The sequence below is a fragment of the Mobula hypostoma genome, chromosome 11, assembly GCF_963921235.1.
Source record: "Mobula hypostoma chromosome 11, sMobHyp1.1, whole genome shotgun sequence".
Classification (NCBI taxonomy): Eukaryota; Metazoa; Chordata; class Chondrichthyes; order Myliobatiformes; family Myliobatidae; genus Mobula; species Mobula hypostoma.
The window spans coordinates 60,847,527-60,861,602 of NC_086107.1; the positions used below are offsets into that span (position 1 = coordinate 60,847,527).

At 43.2% G+C, this 14,076-nt stretch overlaps 1 protein-coding gene across 3 annotated transcripts in view; it reads left to right on the forward strand.

The window, feature by feature from the left end:
- ighmbp2 (immunoglobulin mu DNA binding protein 2) overlaps positions 1-14,076 on the forward strand; it is a 79,561-nt gene that overhangs the window by 37,004 nt on the left and 28,481 nt on the right. For all 3 annotated transcript variants that reach the window (XM_063062169.1, XM_063062170.1, XM_063062168.1), the window contains exon 10: positions 6,969-7,151. In XM_063062169.1, the coding sequence (XP_062918239.1) occupies positions 6,969-7,151 (183 nt within the window). The remainder of the gene's footprint in view (positions 1-6,968; positions 7,152-14,076) is intronic.

The window sequence follows — 14,076 nt, forward strand, 5'->3', positions numbered from 1 at the left end:
TGCAAAGGGCAGAAGAAGAAAGAATCTGATAGAAGAGAAGAATAGACCATGGGAGAAAGGGAAGGTGGAAGGGCACGTAGGTGAGGTAATATACAGGTGAAGAGAAGCGGTATGAGGGGTGTCAGAGTTGGGAAAGGAAGAAGAGGGAAGGGGGAGAGGGTAAAATTATTGGAAGTTAAAGAAATCGGTGTTCATGCCATCAGATTTTAAGCTACCCAGATGGAATATGAGGTGTTCCAACCTGAGATGGAGGCCATGGACTGACATGTCAAAATGGGGATTGGCATTTAAATGGTTGCATTGAACTGCTGCTGCTAAGTTAACAAACTTCACGTCACATGCCGGTGATAATAAACCTGATTCTGATTCTGGGAAACCCTGCTTGTAGCAGATGAAGGGATTCAGATTTCTGGATCATTGGGGCTTCTTCTGGGGCAGATGGGACTTGTACAAAAGGGATGGGTTGCACTTGCATCTGATGGGGACCAATATTCTTTCGGGCAGATTTACTGGAGTTGTTGGGAGTGGTTTAAATTAGTACGGTAGAGGTATGGAAACCAAGATGATAGAGCTGAGGATGAACCAACAGGTTTAGAAGTAGATGATGGGTGTAACATGAACGCAAGGAAGGACAAGCCAATGATTGGGTTCAAATGCAGACAGAGCAAAGTGCTAAGTTGTACCACAGAGGCAAAATTCAAAAGGACGAAGAATGCAGGACTGAAGGTGCTGTATTTAAATGTGTGTAACATTCGGAATAAGGTGGACGAAGTCGTGGCACAATTACAAATTGGTCGGTGTGACATTGTCGGCATCACTGAGTCGTAACTGAAAGTTGGCCATAGTTGGCAGCTTTACATCGAAGTATATAGTTTGTATCAAAAGGGAAGGCAGGAAGGCATAGGCCTCTACTATCCCCCTTGAACTTCCCACCCCTTACCTTAAAGCCATTCCCTCCTGTATTGAGCAGTGGTGCCCTGGGGAAGAGGCACTGGCTATCCACTCTATCTATTCCTCTAATTATCTTGTATACCTCTATCATGTCTCCTCTCATCCTCCTTCTCTCCAAAGAGTAAAGCCCTAGCTCCCTTAATCACTGATCGTAATGCATATTCTCTAAACCAGGCAGCAACATGGTAAATCTCCTCTGTACCCTTTCCAATGCTTCCACATCCTTCCTATAGTGAGGCGACCAGAACTCCAATTGTGGCCTAACCAGAGTTTTATAGAGCTGCATCATTACATCACGACTCTTAAACTCTATCCCTCGACTTATGAAAGCTAACACCCCATAAGCTTTCTTAACTACCCTATCTACCTGTGAGTCAGCTTTCAGGGATCTGTGGACATGTACCCCCAGATCCCTCTGCTCCTCCACACTACCAAGTATCCTGCCATTTACTTTGTACTCTGCCTTGGAGTTTGTCCTTCCAAAGTGTACCACCTCACACTTCTCCGGGTTGAACTCCATCTGCCACTTCTCAGCCCATTTCTGCATCCTATCAATGTCTCTCTGCAATCTTCGACAATCCTCTACACTATCTACAACACCACCAACCTTTGTGTTGTCTGCAAACTTGCCAACCCACCCCTCTACCCCCACATCCAGGTCGTTAATAAAAATCACAAAAAGTAGAGGTCCCAGAACAGATCCTTGTGGGACGCCACTAGTCACAATCCTCCAATCTGAATGTACTCCCTCCACCACAACCCTCTGCCTTCTGTAGGCAAGCCAATTCTGAATCCACCTAGCCAAACTTCCCTGTATCCCATGCCTTCCGACTTTCTGAATAAGCCTGCTGGAACCTTGTCAAATGCCTTACTAAAATCCATATAGATCACATCCACTGCACTACCCTCATCTATATGCCTGGTCACCTCCTCAAAGCACTCTATCAGGCTTGTTAGACACGATCTGCCCTTCACAAAGCCATGCTGACTGTCCCTGATCAGACCATGATTCTCTAAATGCCCATAGATACCATCTCTAAGAATCTTTTCCAACAGCTTTCCCACCACAGAAGTAAGGCTCACTGGTCTATAATTACCCGGACTATCCCTACTACCTTTGTTGAACAAGGGGACAACATTCGCCTCCAATCCTCCGGTACCATTCCCGTGGACAATGAGGAGATAAAGATCCTAGCCAGAGGCTCAGCGATCTCTTCCCTTGCCTCATGGAGCAGCCTGGGGAATATTCTGTCAGCCCCGGGGACTTATCCGTCCTGATGTATTTTAACAACTCCAACACCTTCTCTCTCTTAATATCAACATGCTCCAGAACATCAACCTCACTCATATTGTCTTCACCATCATCAAGTTCCCTCTCATTGGTGAATACCGAAGAGAAGTATTTATTGAGGACCTCGCTCACTTCCACAGCCTCCAGGCACATCTTCCCACCTTTATCTCTAATCGGTCCTACCTTCACTCCAGTCATCCTTTTTTTCTTCACATAATTGAAGAATGCCTTGGGGTTTTCTTTTACCCTACTCACCAAGGCCTTCTCATGCCCCCTTCTTGCTCTTCTCAGCCCCTTCTTAAGCTCCTTTCTTGCTTCCCTATATTCCTCAATAGACCCATCTGATCCTTGCTTCCTAAACCTCATGTACGCTGCCTTCTTCCACCTGACTAGATTTTCTACCTCACTTGTCACCCATGGTTCTTTCACCCTACCATTCTTTATCTTCCTCACCAGGACAAATTTATCCCTAACATCCTGCAAGAGATCTCTAAACATCGACCACATGTCCATAGTACATTTCCCTGCAAAAACATCATCCCAATTCACACCCGCAAGTTCTAGCCTTATAGCCTCATAATTTGCCCTTCCCTAATTAAAAATTTTCCTGTCCTCTCTGATTCTATCCTTTTCCATGATAATGCTAAAGGGCAGGGAGCAGTGGTCACTGTCCCCCAGATGCTCACCCACTGAGAGATCTGTGACCTGACCCAGTTCATTACCGAGTACTAGATCTAGTATGGCATTCCCCCTAGTCGGCCTGTCCACATACTGTGACAGGAATCCATCCTGCACACACTTAACAAACTCTGCTCCATCTAAACCCTTGGAACTAATCAGGTGCCAATCAATATTAGGGAAGTTAAAGTCACCCATGATATCAACACTGTTATTTTTGCACCTTTCCAAAATCTGCCTCCTAATCTGCTCCTCTGTATCTCTGCTGCTACCAGGGGGCCTATAAAATACGCCCAATAGAGTAACTGCTCCCTTCCTGTTCCTGACTTCTACCCATACTGACTCAAAAGAGGATCCTGCTACATTACCCACCCTTTCTGTAGCTGTAATAGTATCCCTGACCAATAATGCCACCCCTCCTCCCCTTCCCCCCCTCACTATCCCTTTTAAAGCACTGAAATCCAGGAATATTGAGAATCCATTCCTGCCCTGGTGCCAGCCAAGTCTCTGTAATGGCCCCTACATCATAATTCCATGTATGTATCCAAGCTCTCAGTTCATCACCTTTGTTCCTGATGCTTCTTGCATTGAGGTACACACACTTTAGCCCTTCTACCTTACTACCTTTACACCCTTTATTCTGCTTCTCTTTCCTCAAAGCCTCTCTATATGTTATGTAGCCCCCTGGCCAGCCTCAGGCTCACTCGGCTCACTGTCGTCTAGGGAAACAGCCCTCGCCCCCGCTAAACTGGGTAGTCAGTTTGTGCGGATGCTGTGTGATGTACCCCACCCCGCCCAAATAACAGACAATACACCAACAACACACATAAAAGTTGTTGGTGAACGCAGCAGGCCAGGCAGCATCTCTAGGAAGAGGTGCAGTAGACGTTTCAGGCCGAGACTCTTTGTCAGGATGCTTGAATTTCCAGCATCTGCAGAATTCCTGTTGTTTGTATTGTCAACAGTTCTGGGCTCCATATCTCAGAAAGGATGTGTTGTCATTGCAGAGTCTAGACAAGGTTCACGAGGATGATTCCGGGAATGAAGGGGTTAACATATGAGGAGCGTTTGGCAGCTTTGTGCTTGTGCTCACTGGAATTTAGAAGAATGAGGGTGGTGGGGGTGGGGGGAGATCTCATTGAAACCTACCAAGTGTTGAGAGAGCTAGACAGGATGGATGTGGAGAGTATCTTTCCACATGGTAGGGGTATCCAGAACTAGAGGGCACAGCCTCAGAATTGAGCAGCGACCCTTTAGAACAGAGGTAGGGAGGATTTTTTTTAGCCAGAGAGTAATAAATCTGTGGAATGCTATGCCACAGAGTGCGGTGGAGCCCAGGTCTGTGCATATATTTAAAGTGGAAGTTGATTGTTTCCTGATCGGTCAGGTCATCAAAGGATATGCGAGAAGGAAGGTGTATGGGGTTGAGTGGGATCCAGGATCAGCTGTGATGGAATGGCAGAGCAGACTCAATGGGCTGAATGGCCTAATTCTGCTCCTATGTCTTATGGTCTAAGCGAATGTGCACGATGAAGCGGTCCTCCAGTTTACATCAGGTCTCACTGATGTAGAAGAATCCACATTAGGAGCACTGCATACAGTAGATGACCCTGACAAACCTGCAAGTGAAATGTTGCCTCACAAGGAAGGACTGTTTGGGGCCCTGAATGGAGGCAAGGGAGGAGGTGAATGAGCAAGTGTAGCACTTCTTCTAGTTGCAGTTATAAGTGCCAGGAGGAGTGGTTAGTGGGGAGGGATGAATGCACAAGGGAATCATGGAGAGAGTGATCTCTGCAGAAACTGGGGAGTGGGACGGTGGTAAAGAAGTTTTTGATTATAGGATCCCATTGCAGATGACAGAAGCTACAGAGGATGATGCACTGGATGCAAAGCCTCATGGGGTGGTACATAAGAACAAGAGGAATTCTATCCCTATAATTTGAATGCAGCATCCAAGAGATGTTGGCGATTCAATGTCATTTCAAATATAATTGGAAAAAAGGGAAAGTTTTGCAGAACGAGTAGATTTGTTTATTTGTACTTTTTCTTTGAAGAGCTGGCTCAGTAAAATTGGGCTAAATCTGTGTCATCTCATTTACTGACTGTAATAAATGCAAGGTAACAGTCTTTTAAAACATTAACGTTTAATCTATATCTCTGAAGATACTCTGCTGGTAAGCAGCATGAGCTTTGATTGCCTATAATTGTTAGCTTGTGAGGAATTAGGATCCCTTGGGCTACTCAAAATTGGCTTTTATTTTATTCAGATAGAGAATGTAGTCTACGGAGGCCTTTTTGAAAACAATTTCTGGTCTCATCCTGTACTTGCTTAATACAGAAACTTGTATACAATGCCTTCTGCATTTATTTTCTGATGATAATACTCTTAATTAGGGTTCTTTGGCCAATTCTAGACCAGTTTGAGCCATCTTATATATTAGATGGGCCAATTTAACACAAACCAAGATCAAATGTGGTGTCTTCCTGATATGCAAGCCTGAGCTTTTAACCACATTAGCTCACTCAGCAACCCAGGAGTACTTTAGAGTAATAATATTTCAGAAGATTTTTAATAGTAATTGATTGACTAAGGTTCTACTGAAGTACTGAAAACATAATGCAGTGAGTATATTGTTAGGAGACTATTATGCGGGAGGCTTATGTGTTCAGTGTAGCAATGAGCCTTACAGACTTAAAGTGTAATTTCAAGTTTATACCAAGTTTTGGGGTAGAGGTTATCAACAAGCTAGTATTGAATATTTAATTGCAGCAGTGCATGATGCATTGCTGCATCAGGTCTTTTGCTGTACTAAGCAACACACACAAAAATGCTGGAGGAACTCAGTAGGTCAGGTGGCATCTATGGAAAAGAGTAAATAGTCAAAGTTGCAGGCTAAGGCCCTTCTTCAGGACTGCTCTGTACTTCAGGACTTTGTTGTATTATTTACTTTACCGAGAGACCAGCACTCATAAAGGATCTGAGCTTATGGCAAGTCCATAATATGTGCTGCTAACCAAGACAGAAAAAGTCACGCTTGTATAATGAGGAGAATTTTTTTTTACCAGTGTAATGTTACTGTAGAATATCCTCAGGCACTGAAAACACTTTGAAAGGCAAGGATGTAATTTTGAAAAGAGTGTTGAGACTGTGATTAGATGTTACTGAATGGCAAAGCAGGAATAGTGGGCCAACTGACCAACTCCTCCTCCTTTTCATAATATTCGGTAACATTATCTCCCAGATTCCCTTCCACTTTGCACATTACTTCACCCTAATTATACATAGGTGATTCACTGACCTCATTTAGAACTCCATACCGGTAGCATTGCCCTTAGCGAATGAACTACAGCAAATCAAAGAGGCAGACCACCATAAGGAACATGTAAATGTGGGCACAAATGATAAATGGACATTATTAGGAATTCTATGATTAATTAATTTTGTGAAAAAATACCACAGTGCTCTTTTTCATTTTGCCATGTTTATGGATAGCCTTAACAGAGGTTTGCAGAAGTAAATTGCAGGACCCTTCTATGTATTAATACCTATGCAGAATTTTGAGGGTAGAAAATGTTGCCAAATTTCATTTGTAGGAGCTTTGTGCTGGACACAAAGTTGACTGCATCGATTAGGTACTCCAGTAATTTTCTGGGTTTTCTTCTTACAGATTTTCTTTTATAATAAATACAACTGCAGCTTGCTTATCGAATCATGCAAAATGTTTTTAATCCAGTACTGAGTAATGATGTTCAGTCCTGCACAACATCAGTCTGTTTATAGATACTTCACAGAAGTACACATTGAATATGCAATTTGGATGCTGTATTATGTTCAATTTGAAATGCTAATTAGTTTATATTACCTTTTATAAAGTAATAAAAGCCTAGTCGAGTTTAGTGCAGTGTAATTAAGTTTTGCATATAATCAGTAAATTTGGTCTGCCAAATAATATCCTTAAAAACTCATGTGGTTAGACCATAACTGAATGTATTTGCCTACCATCTCCGGATTTTCTTTATAGCTTAACTGTTTACACATTCCCAACAGGGCTGCAGCTAATGGCTTATCACTCAGTTTGATGGAGCGGCTAATCCAGAGATATGGTGAGCGGGTTGTGAAAATGCTGACTGTACAGTATCGAATGAACAATGCTATAATGCAGTGGGCCTCCAGACAGATGTATGGTGGACGACTTGTGGCTCACGCGATGGTGGCAGCACATCTGCTAAAGTAAGCACAGTGACGGAATAAAAACTGAAAGTGCTTGAAACAATCAGTGCATTGGCAACTTTCCAAGAAAGAGAAAAACAGAGTTAATAATTCAAGGCAATGACCTTGAAGATGCAAGAAATTTGACAGATTCACCTATTCATTACTTCAGCATCATTACAGATAATGCCTGACTCCTCTCGACGACAAATTGTCATCTTAAATCCTTCTTTGCCTTCACCATTCACTTTCTTTAGCACAGAGCTTGTGGACTTTGTCACCAGAATTGAACCCAGCCATTCAGTTGCCTTTCTTGGCATCTTTTTTCACCCAGACCATTACACTAAATTTCTGCCATCTCTCTCTCTCTCTCCTCCCCCCCCCCCGTCATGCCATTGTAAAATCTCCTTTTCATAGAGTTTCTATTTTATTTTCCATCATATCAGTCACACATTGATTGCTGTACTTCTTAGAGTCATAGAACACTACAGCACAGAAACAGGCCCTTCGGTCCATCTAGTCGTGCCAAACTATTTAAACCGCCTAGTCCCATCGGGCTGTACCCAGACCATAGCCCTTCATACCACTCCCATCCGTGTACTTATCCAAACTTCTCTTAAACATTGAAATCAAAATCACATCCGCCACTTGCGCTGGCAGCTTGATCCACACTGTCACTACCCTCTGAGTGAAGAAATCTCCTCATGTTCCCTTTAGACATTTCACCTTTCACCCTTAACGCATGACTTCTAGTTGTAGTCTCACCCAACCTCAGAGAAAAAAGCTTGCTTGTATTTATCCTTGTAATTTTGCATACCTCTATCAAAAGACGCCTCAATCTTCTACGTTCTGGGGAATAAAGTTCTAACCTATTCAATCTTTCCTTATAACTCAGGCCCTGCAGTACTGGTAACATCCTTGCAAATTTTCTCTTTCAATCTTATTTACAAATTTCCTGCAGGTAGGTAACCAAAACTGCACTCCAAAATAGGCTTCTCCAACGTTTTATACAACTCCAACATAACATCCTAACTCCTGTACTCATTATTTTGATCTATGAAAGCCAATGTACCAAAAGCTTTCCTTACAACCCTGTCAATCTGTGACGCCACTTTCAATGAATTACCTGTATTCCCAAATCACTTTGTTCTACCACACTCCTCAGTGCTCCACTGCTCACCATGTAAGACCTACCCTGGTTGATCCTCCCAAAGTGCAACACCTCACACTTGTCTGCATTAAATTCCATCTGCCATTTTTAGCCCATTTTTCCAGCTGGTTCCAATCCTGTTGATAATCTTCCTCACTGTCCGCTACACCCCCAATCTTGGTGTCATCTGGAAATTTTCTGATCCAGTTAATCATATTATCATCCAGATCATTGAATTAGATGGCTAACGATATCTGGCCTAGCACCGATCCCTGTGGCACCCACTAGTCACAGGTCTCCAGTCGGAGAGGCAACCATCTACTACCACTCTTTGGCTTCTCCTGCAAAACCAATGTCTAATTCAATTTGCTGTCTTATCTTGAATGTCAAATGACTGAACTTTCTCAACCAACCTCCCTTGTGGGACCTTGTCATTTACTTTACTAAAGTATCCACTGCCTTGCCTTCATTAACTTTCCTGGTAACTTCCTCGAAAAACTATAAGATTAGTTAAGCATGACTTACCATGTACAAATCCATGCTGACTATCCCTAATTAGTCCCTGTCTATCCAAATACTCATAAATCCCTCCCTTAGAATACCTTCCAATAATTTTCCCACTACTGATGTCAGGCTCATCAGCCTATAATTTTGTGGTTTATTCTTAGAGCCTTAAACAACAGAACTACATCATCCATCCTCCAATCCTCCAGTACCTTACCTGTTGCTAAGGATGATTTAAATATTTCTGCCAGGGCCCCTGCAGTTTCTGCACTTGCCTCCCACAGGGTCCAATGAAACACCTTGTCAGGCCGTGGGGATTTGTCCACACTAATTTGCCTCAAGACAGCAAACACCTCCTCTTCTTTAAACTGTATAGGGTCCGTGAAGTTGGTGCTACTCTGCCTCACTTCTGTAGATTCTGTCCATTTCCTGACTACATACAGATGCAGAAGTTTCATTCTAGATCTTCCCCATCTCTGTTGCCTCCATGCATAGATTATCATTCTGATCTTCCTGAAGACCAAGTTTGTCCCTTGCAATCTCTTTGTTTTTAACATATCTATAGAAGCCCTTAGATTTTCCCTTCACCTTGTCTGCGAGAGCCTTCTTTTAGCCCTCCTGATTTCTTTCTTCTGCATTCTGTTGCATTTCTTATACCTCATGTACCTCATTTGTTACTACCTACCTATACCTGCTTTGTACCTCCTTTGTTTCTTATCCAGAGCCTCAATATCTCTCAAAAACTAAACTTGTTATAGACATTAGACAGTAGGTGCAGGAGTAGGCCATTCGGCCCTTTGAGCCAGCTCCTCCATTCACTGTGATCATGGCTGATCATCCACAATCAGTATCCAGTTCCTGCCTTATCCCCATAACCTTTGATTCCGCTATCTTTAAGAGCTCTATCCATCTCTTTCTTGAAAGCATCCAGAGACTTGGCCTCCACAGCCTTCTGGGGCAGAGCATTCCCTATATCCACCTCTCTCTGGGTGAAAAGGTTTTTCCTCAACTCCGTTCTCAGTGGCCTACCCCTAATTCTTAAACTGTGGCCTGTGATTCTGGACTCACCCATCAGCGGGAACATGCTTCCTGCCTGCAGTGTGTTCAATCCCTTAATAATCTTATATGTTTCAATAAGATCCCCTCTCAGCCTTCTAAATTCCAGAGTATACAAGCCCAGTCACTCCAATCTTTCGACATTTGACAGTCCCGCCATCCCGGGAATTAACTTTGTGAACCTATGCTGCACTCCCTCAATAGCAAGAATGTCCTTCCTCAAATTTGGAGACCAAAACTGCACACAGTACTCCAGGTGTGGTCTCATCAGGGCGCTGTACAGCTGCAGAAGGACCTCTTTGCTCTTATACTCAATTCCCCTTGTTATGAAGGCCAGCATGCCATTAGCTTTCTTCACTGCCTGCTGTACTTGCATGCTTGCTTTCAGTGACTGATGCACAAGAACACCTAGATCTCGTTGTGCTTCCCCTTTTCCTAACTTGACTCCATTTAGATAATAATCTGCCTTCCTGTTCTTACCACCAAAGTGGATACCCTCACATTTATCCACATTAAACTGCAACTGCCATGCATCTGCCCACTCACCCAGCCTGTCCAAGTCACCCTGCATTCTCATAACATCTTCCTCTTATTTCACACTGCCACCCAGCTTTGTGTCATCGGCAAATTTGCTAATGTTACTTTTAATTCCCTCATCTAAATCATTAATATATATTGTAAACAGCTGCAGTCCCAGCACTGAACCCTGCGGTACCCCACTGGTCACCGCCTGCCATTCCGAAAGGGACCCGTTAATCGCTACTCTTTGTTTTCTGTCAGCCAGCCAATTTTCAATCCATGTCAGTACTCTGCCCCAAATACCATGTGCCCTAATTTTGCCCACTAATCTCCTATGTGGGACTTCATCAAAGGCTTTCTGAAAGTTCAGGTACATTACATCCACTGGCTCTCCCTTGTCCATTTTCATAGTTACATCCTCAAAAAATTCCAGAAGATTAGTCAAGCACGATTTCCCCTTCATAAATCCATGCTGACTCGGACCGATCCTGTTACTGCTATCCAGATGTGTTGTAATTTCATCTTTTATAATTGACTCCAGCATCTTTCCCACCACTGACGTCAGGGTAACTGGTCTATAATTCCCTGTTTTCTCTCTTCCTCCCTTCTTGAAGAGAGGGACAACATTAGCCACCCTCCAATCCACAGGAACTGATCCTGAATCTATAGAACATTGGAAAATGATTACCAATGCGTCCACGATTTCTAAAGCCACCTCCTTAAGTACCCTGGGATGCAGACCATCAGGTCCCAGGGACTTATCAGCCTTCAGACCCAACAGTCTATCCAACACCATTTCCTGCCTAATATAAATTTCCTTCAGTTCATCCATTTCCCTAGGTCCTTTGGCCACTATTATATCTGGGAGATTGTTTGTGTCTTCCCTAGTGAAGACAGATCCAAAGTACCTGTTTAACTCATCTGCCATTTCCTTGTTCCCCATAATAAATTCACCCATTTCTGTCTTCAAGGGCCCAATTTTGGTCTTAACTATTTTTTTCTTTTCACATACCTAAAGAAGCTTTTACTATCCTTTATATTCTTAGCTAGTTTACTTTCGTACCTCATTTTTTCTCCACGTATTGCCTTTTTAGTTACCTTCTGTTGCTCTTTAAAAGTTTCCCAATCCTCCGGCTTCCCACTCGTCTTTGCTATGCTATACTTCTTCTCTTTTATTTTTATACTGTCCATTACTTCCCTTGTCAGCCACGGCCTCCCCTTACTCCCCGTAGGATGTTTCTTCCTCTCTGGAATGAACTGATCCTGCACCTTCCGCATTATTCCCAGAAACACTTGCCATTGCTGTTCCACTGTCATCCCTGCTAGGGTATTGTTCCATTGAACTTTGCCCAGCTCCTCCCTCATAGCACCATAGTTTCCTTTGTTCAACTGTAATTCTGACACTTCCAAGTTTCCCTTCTCCCTCTCAACTTGTAGATTAAAATTTACCATATTATGGTCACTACCTCCTAATGGCTCCTTTACCTCGAGGTCCCTGATCAAATCCGGTTCATTGCTCAACACTAAATCTAGAATTGCGTTCTCTCTGGTAGGCTCCAGTACAAGCTGTTCTAAGAATCCATCTCGGAGGGACTCCACAAACTCCCTTTCTTGGGGTCCAGTACCAACCTGATTCCTCCAGTCTACCTGCATGTTGAAATCCCCCATAACAACTGTAGCATTACCTTTGCGACATGCCAATTTTAACTCTTGATTCAACTTACACCCTACATCCAGACTACTGTTTGGGGGCCTCTAGATAACTCCCATTAGGGTCTTTCTACCCTTAGAATTTCTCAGTTCTATCCATACTGACTCTACGTCTCCTGATTTTATGTCCCGCCTCACAAGGGACTGAATAACATTCCTCACCAACAGAGCCACCCCACCCCCTCTGCCCATCAGTCTGTCCTTTCGATTGGACGTATAACCTTGAATATTCATTTCCCAGGCCCTGTCCACTTGAAGCCATGTCTGTGTTATTCCCACAACATCATACTTACCAATTTCCAACTGTGCCTCAAGATCATCTACTTTATTTCTTATACTCCGTGCATTCATATACAATACTTTTAATTCATTACTCCCCTCACCTCCCATATCAATTCCTATTTCACTTGGCCATACTGTACGATCGCTTCTTGAGCTTTCTGCTCTGTTGATTCTGCTGTCTTTCTTAACTTTTATTATTCTCACTTTCCCTTTATCTCCATCTTTATATTTCCAGTTCGTCCCCTCCCCCCCCCCCCCACTACTTAGTTTAAACACACCCGTGTTGCAGGGGCAAACCTGCCTGCCAGAATGCTGGTGCCCCGCTTATTAAGGTGCAACCCGTCCCTTTTGTACAATTCATCCTTACCCCGAAACATACCCCAGTGGTCCAAGAATGTAAATCCTTGCTTCCTGCACCAGTTTCTCAGCCACACATTCAGATCCATTATCTCCCTGTTCTTGCCCACTCCAGCACGAGGAACTGGAAGCAAACTGGAAATAACCATCCTGGAAGTCCTGCTTTTCAGCCTTCTTCCGAGTTCTCTGAAGTCACGCTGTAGAATGTCTTTCTTCTTCTTCCCACGTCATTTGTGCCGACATGCACCACCACTTCCGGATGTTCACCTCCTCTCTTGAGGATTCCCTGCCAATTGGTCCGTGACATCCTGGATCCCGGCACCAGGGAGGCAACACACCATCCTTAAATCTCGCCTGTTGCCAGAGAAACCCCTTTCTGTACCTCTCACTATGGAGTCTCCTACTACCACGGCTCTGCCTGACATCTGTCTTCTCGGCTTTGCTTCAGTGCCAATTGTTGACTCGCAGACCTGACCGCCTCTCAGGCTGGCATCATCTCTGTTCCGACAGCTTCCAATGTTATTCTTGACACTTATTCGGATAGGCGCATACAAGCTTTGTACTCTCAAATTTTCACTTTTGAAGGCCTCCCATTTACCAAATACACCTTTGCAAGAAAACAGCCTGTCCCAATCCACACTTGCCAGATCCTTTCTGAAAGTTTTTCCAATTTAGAATCTCAACCTGAGGAGTAGATCTATCCTTTTTCATAATTACCTTGAAACTAATGGCATTATGATCACTAGATGCAAAGTATTCCCCTACACAAACTAATGTCACCTGCCCTGTCTCATTCTCTGATAGAAGATCAAGTATTTTGACCTTATTTCCATCTAAATACTAATAACTCAGCTTCTCTTTGTCCCTTGAGGTATCTTGTGGTTTTAGTTATGCTTTCTCCTTGTGTACTTTTACGAGGAGTGATTGATAAGTTCATGGCCTAAGGTTGAAGAAGTCAATTTTAGAAGACCTAGCGCATTTATTTTTCCTACATTTACACACTTTTCTAACTTTTCTGTGTATCTCTGCACATAAACAAAAGTGAACAAGGTTTGTAAATTGGTTTTCATTAATGCATGACTATTAAAATACTGAATTCGATCCCATGAAAATAATTATGTGAGCAGGCAAGGTGACGAGCCGAGGAGAAGGAGGGAGGTGGGATAAAATAGTATTTATTTTTTCCAAGCGTCAAAGGCTAATAAAGACATCAAGTTACACAGAAATTAATTGTGTCCTGGCAAAATGTTGTAATAGTAATTATTGTAAAGGAGATCCCATCCACTCAGATGCGCACTCCAATTAATCATGTTTATTGACTTTGCTGTGTGGGCTGATTTGTCTTTTACAGCAATGCAAGTTTTTTGA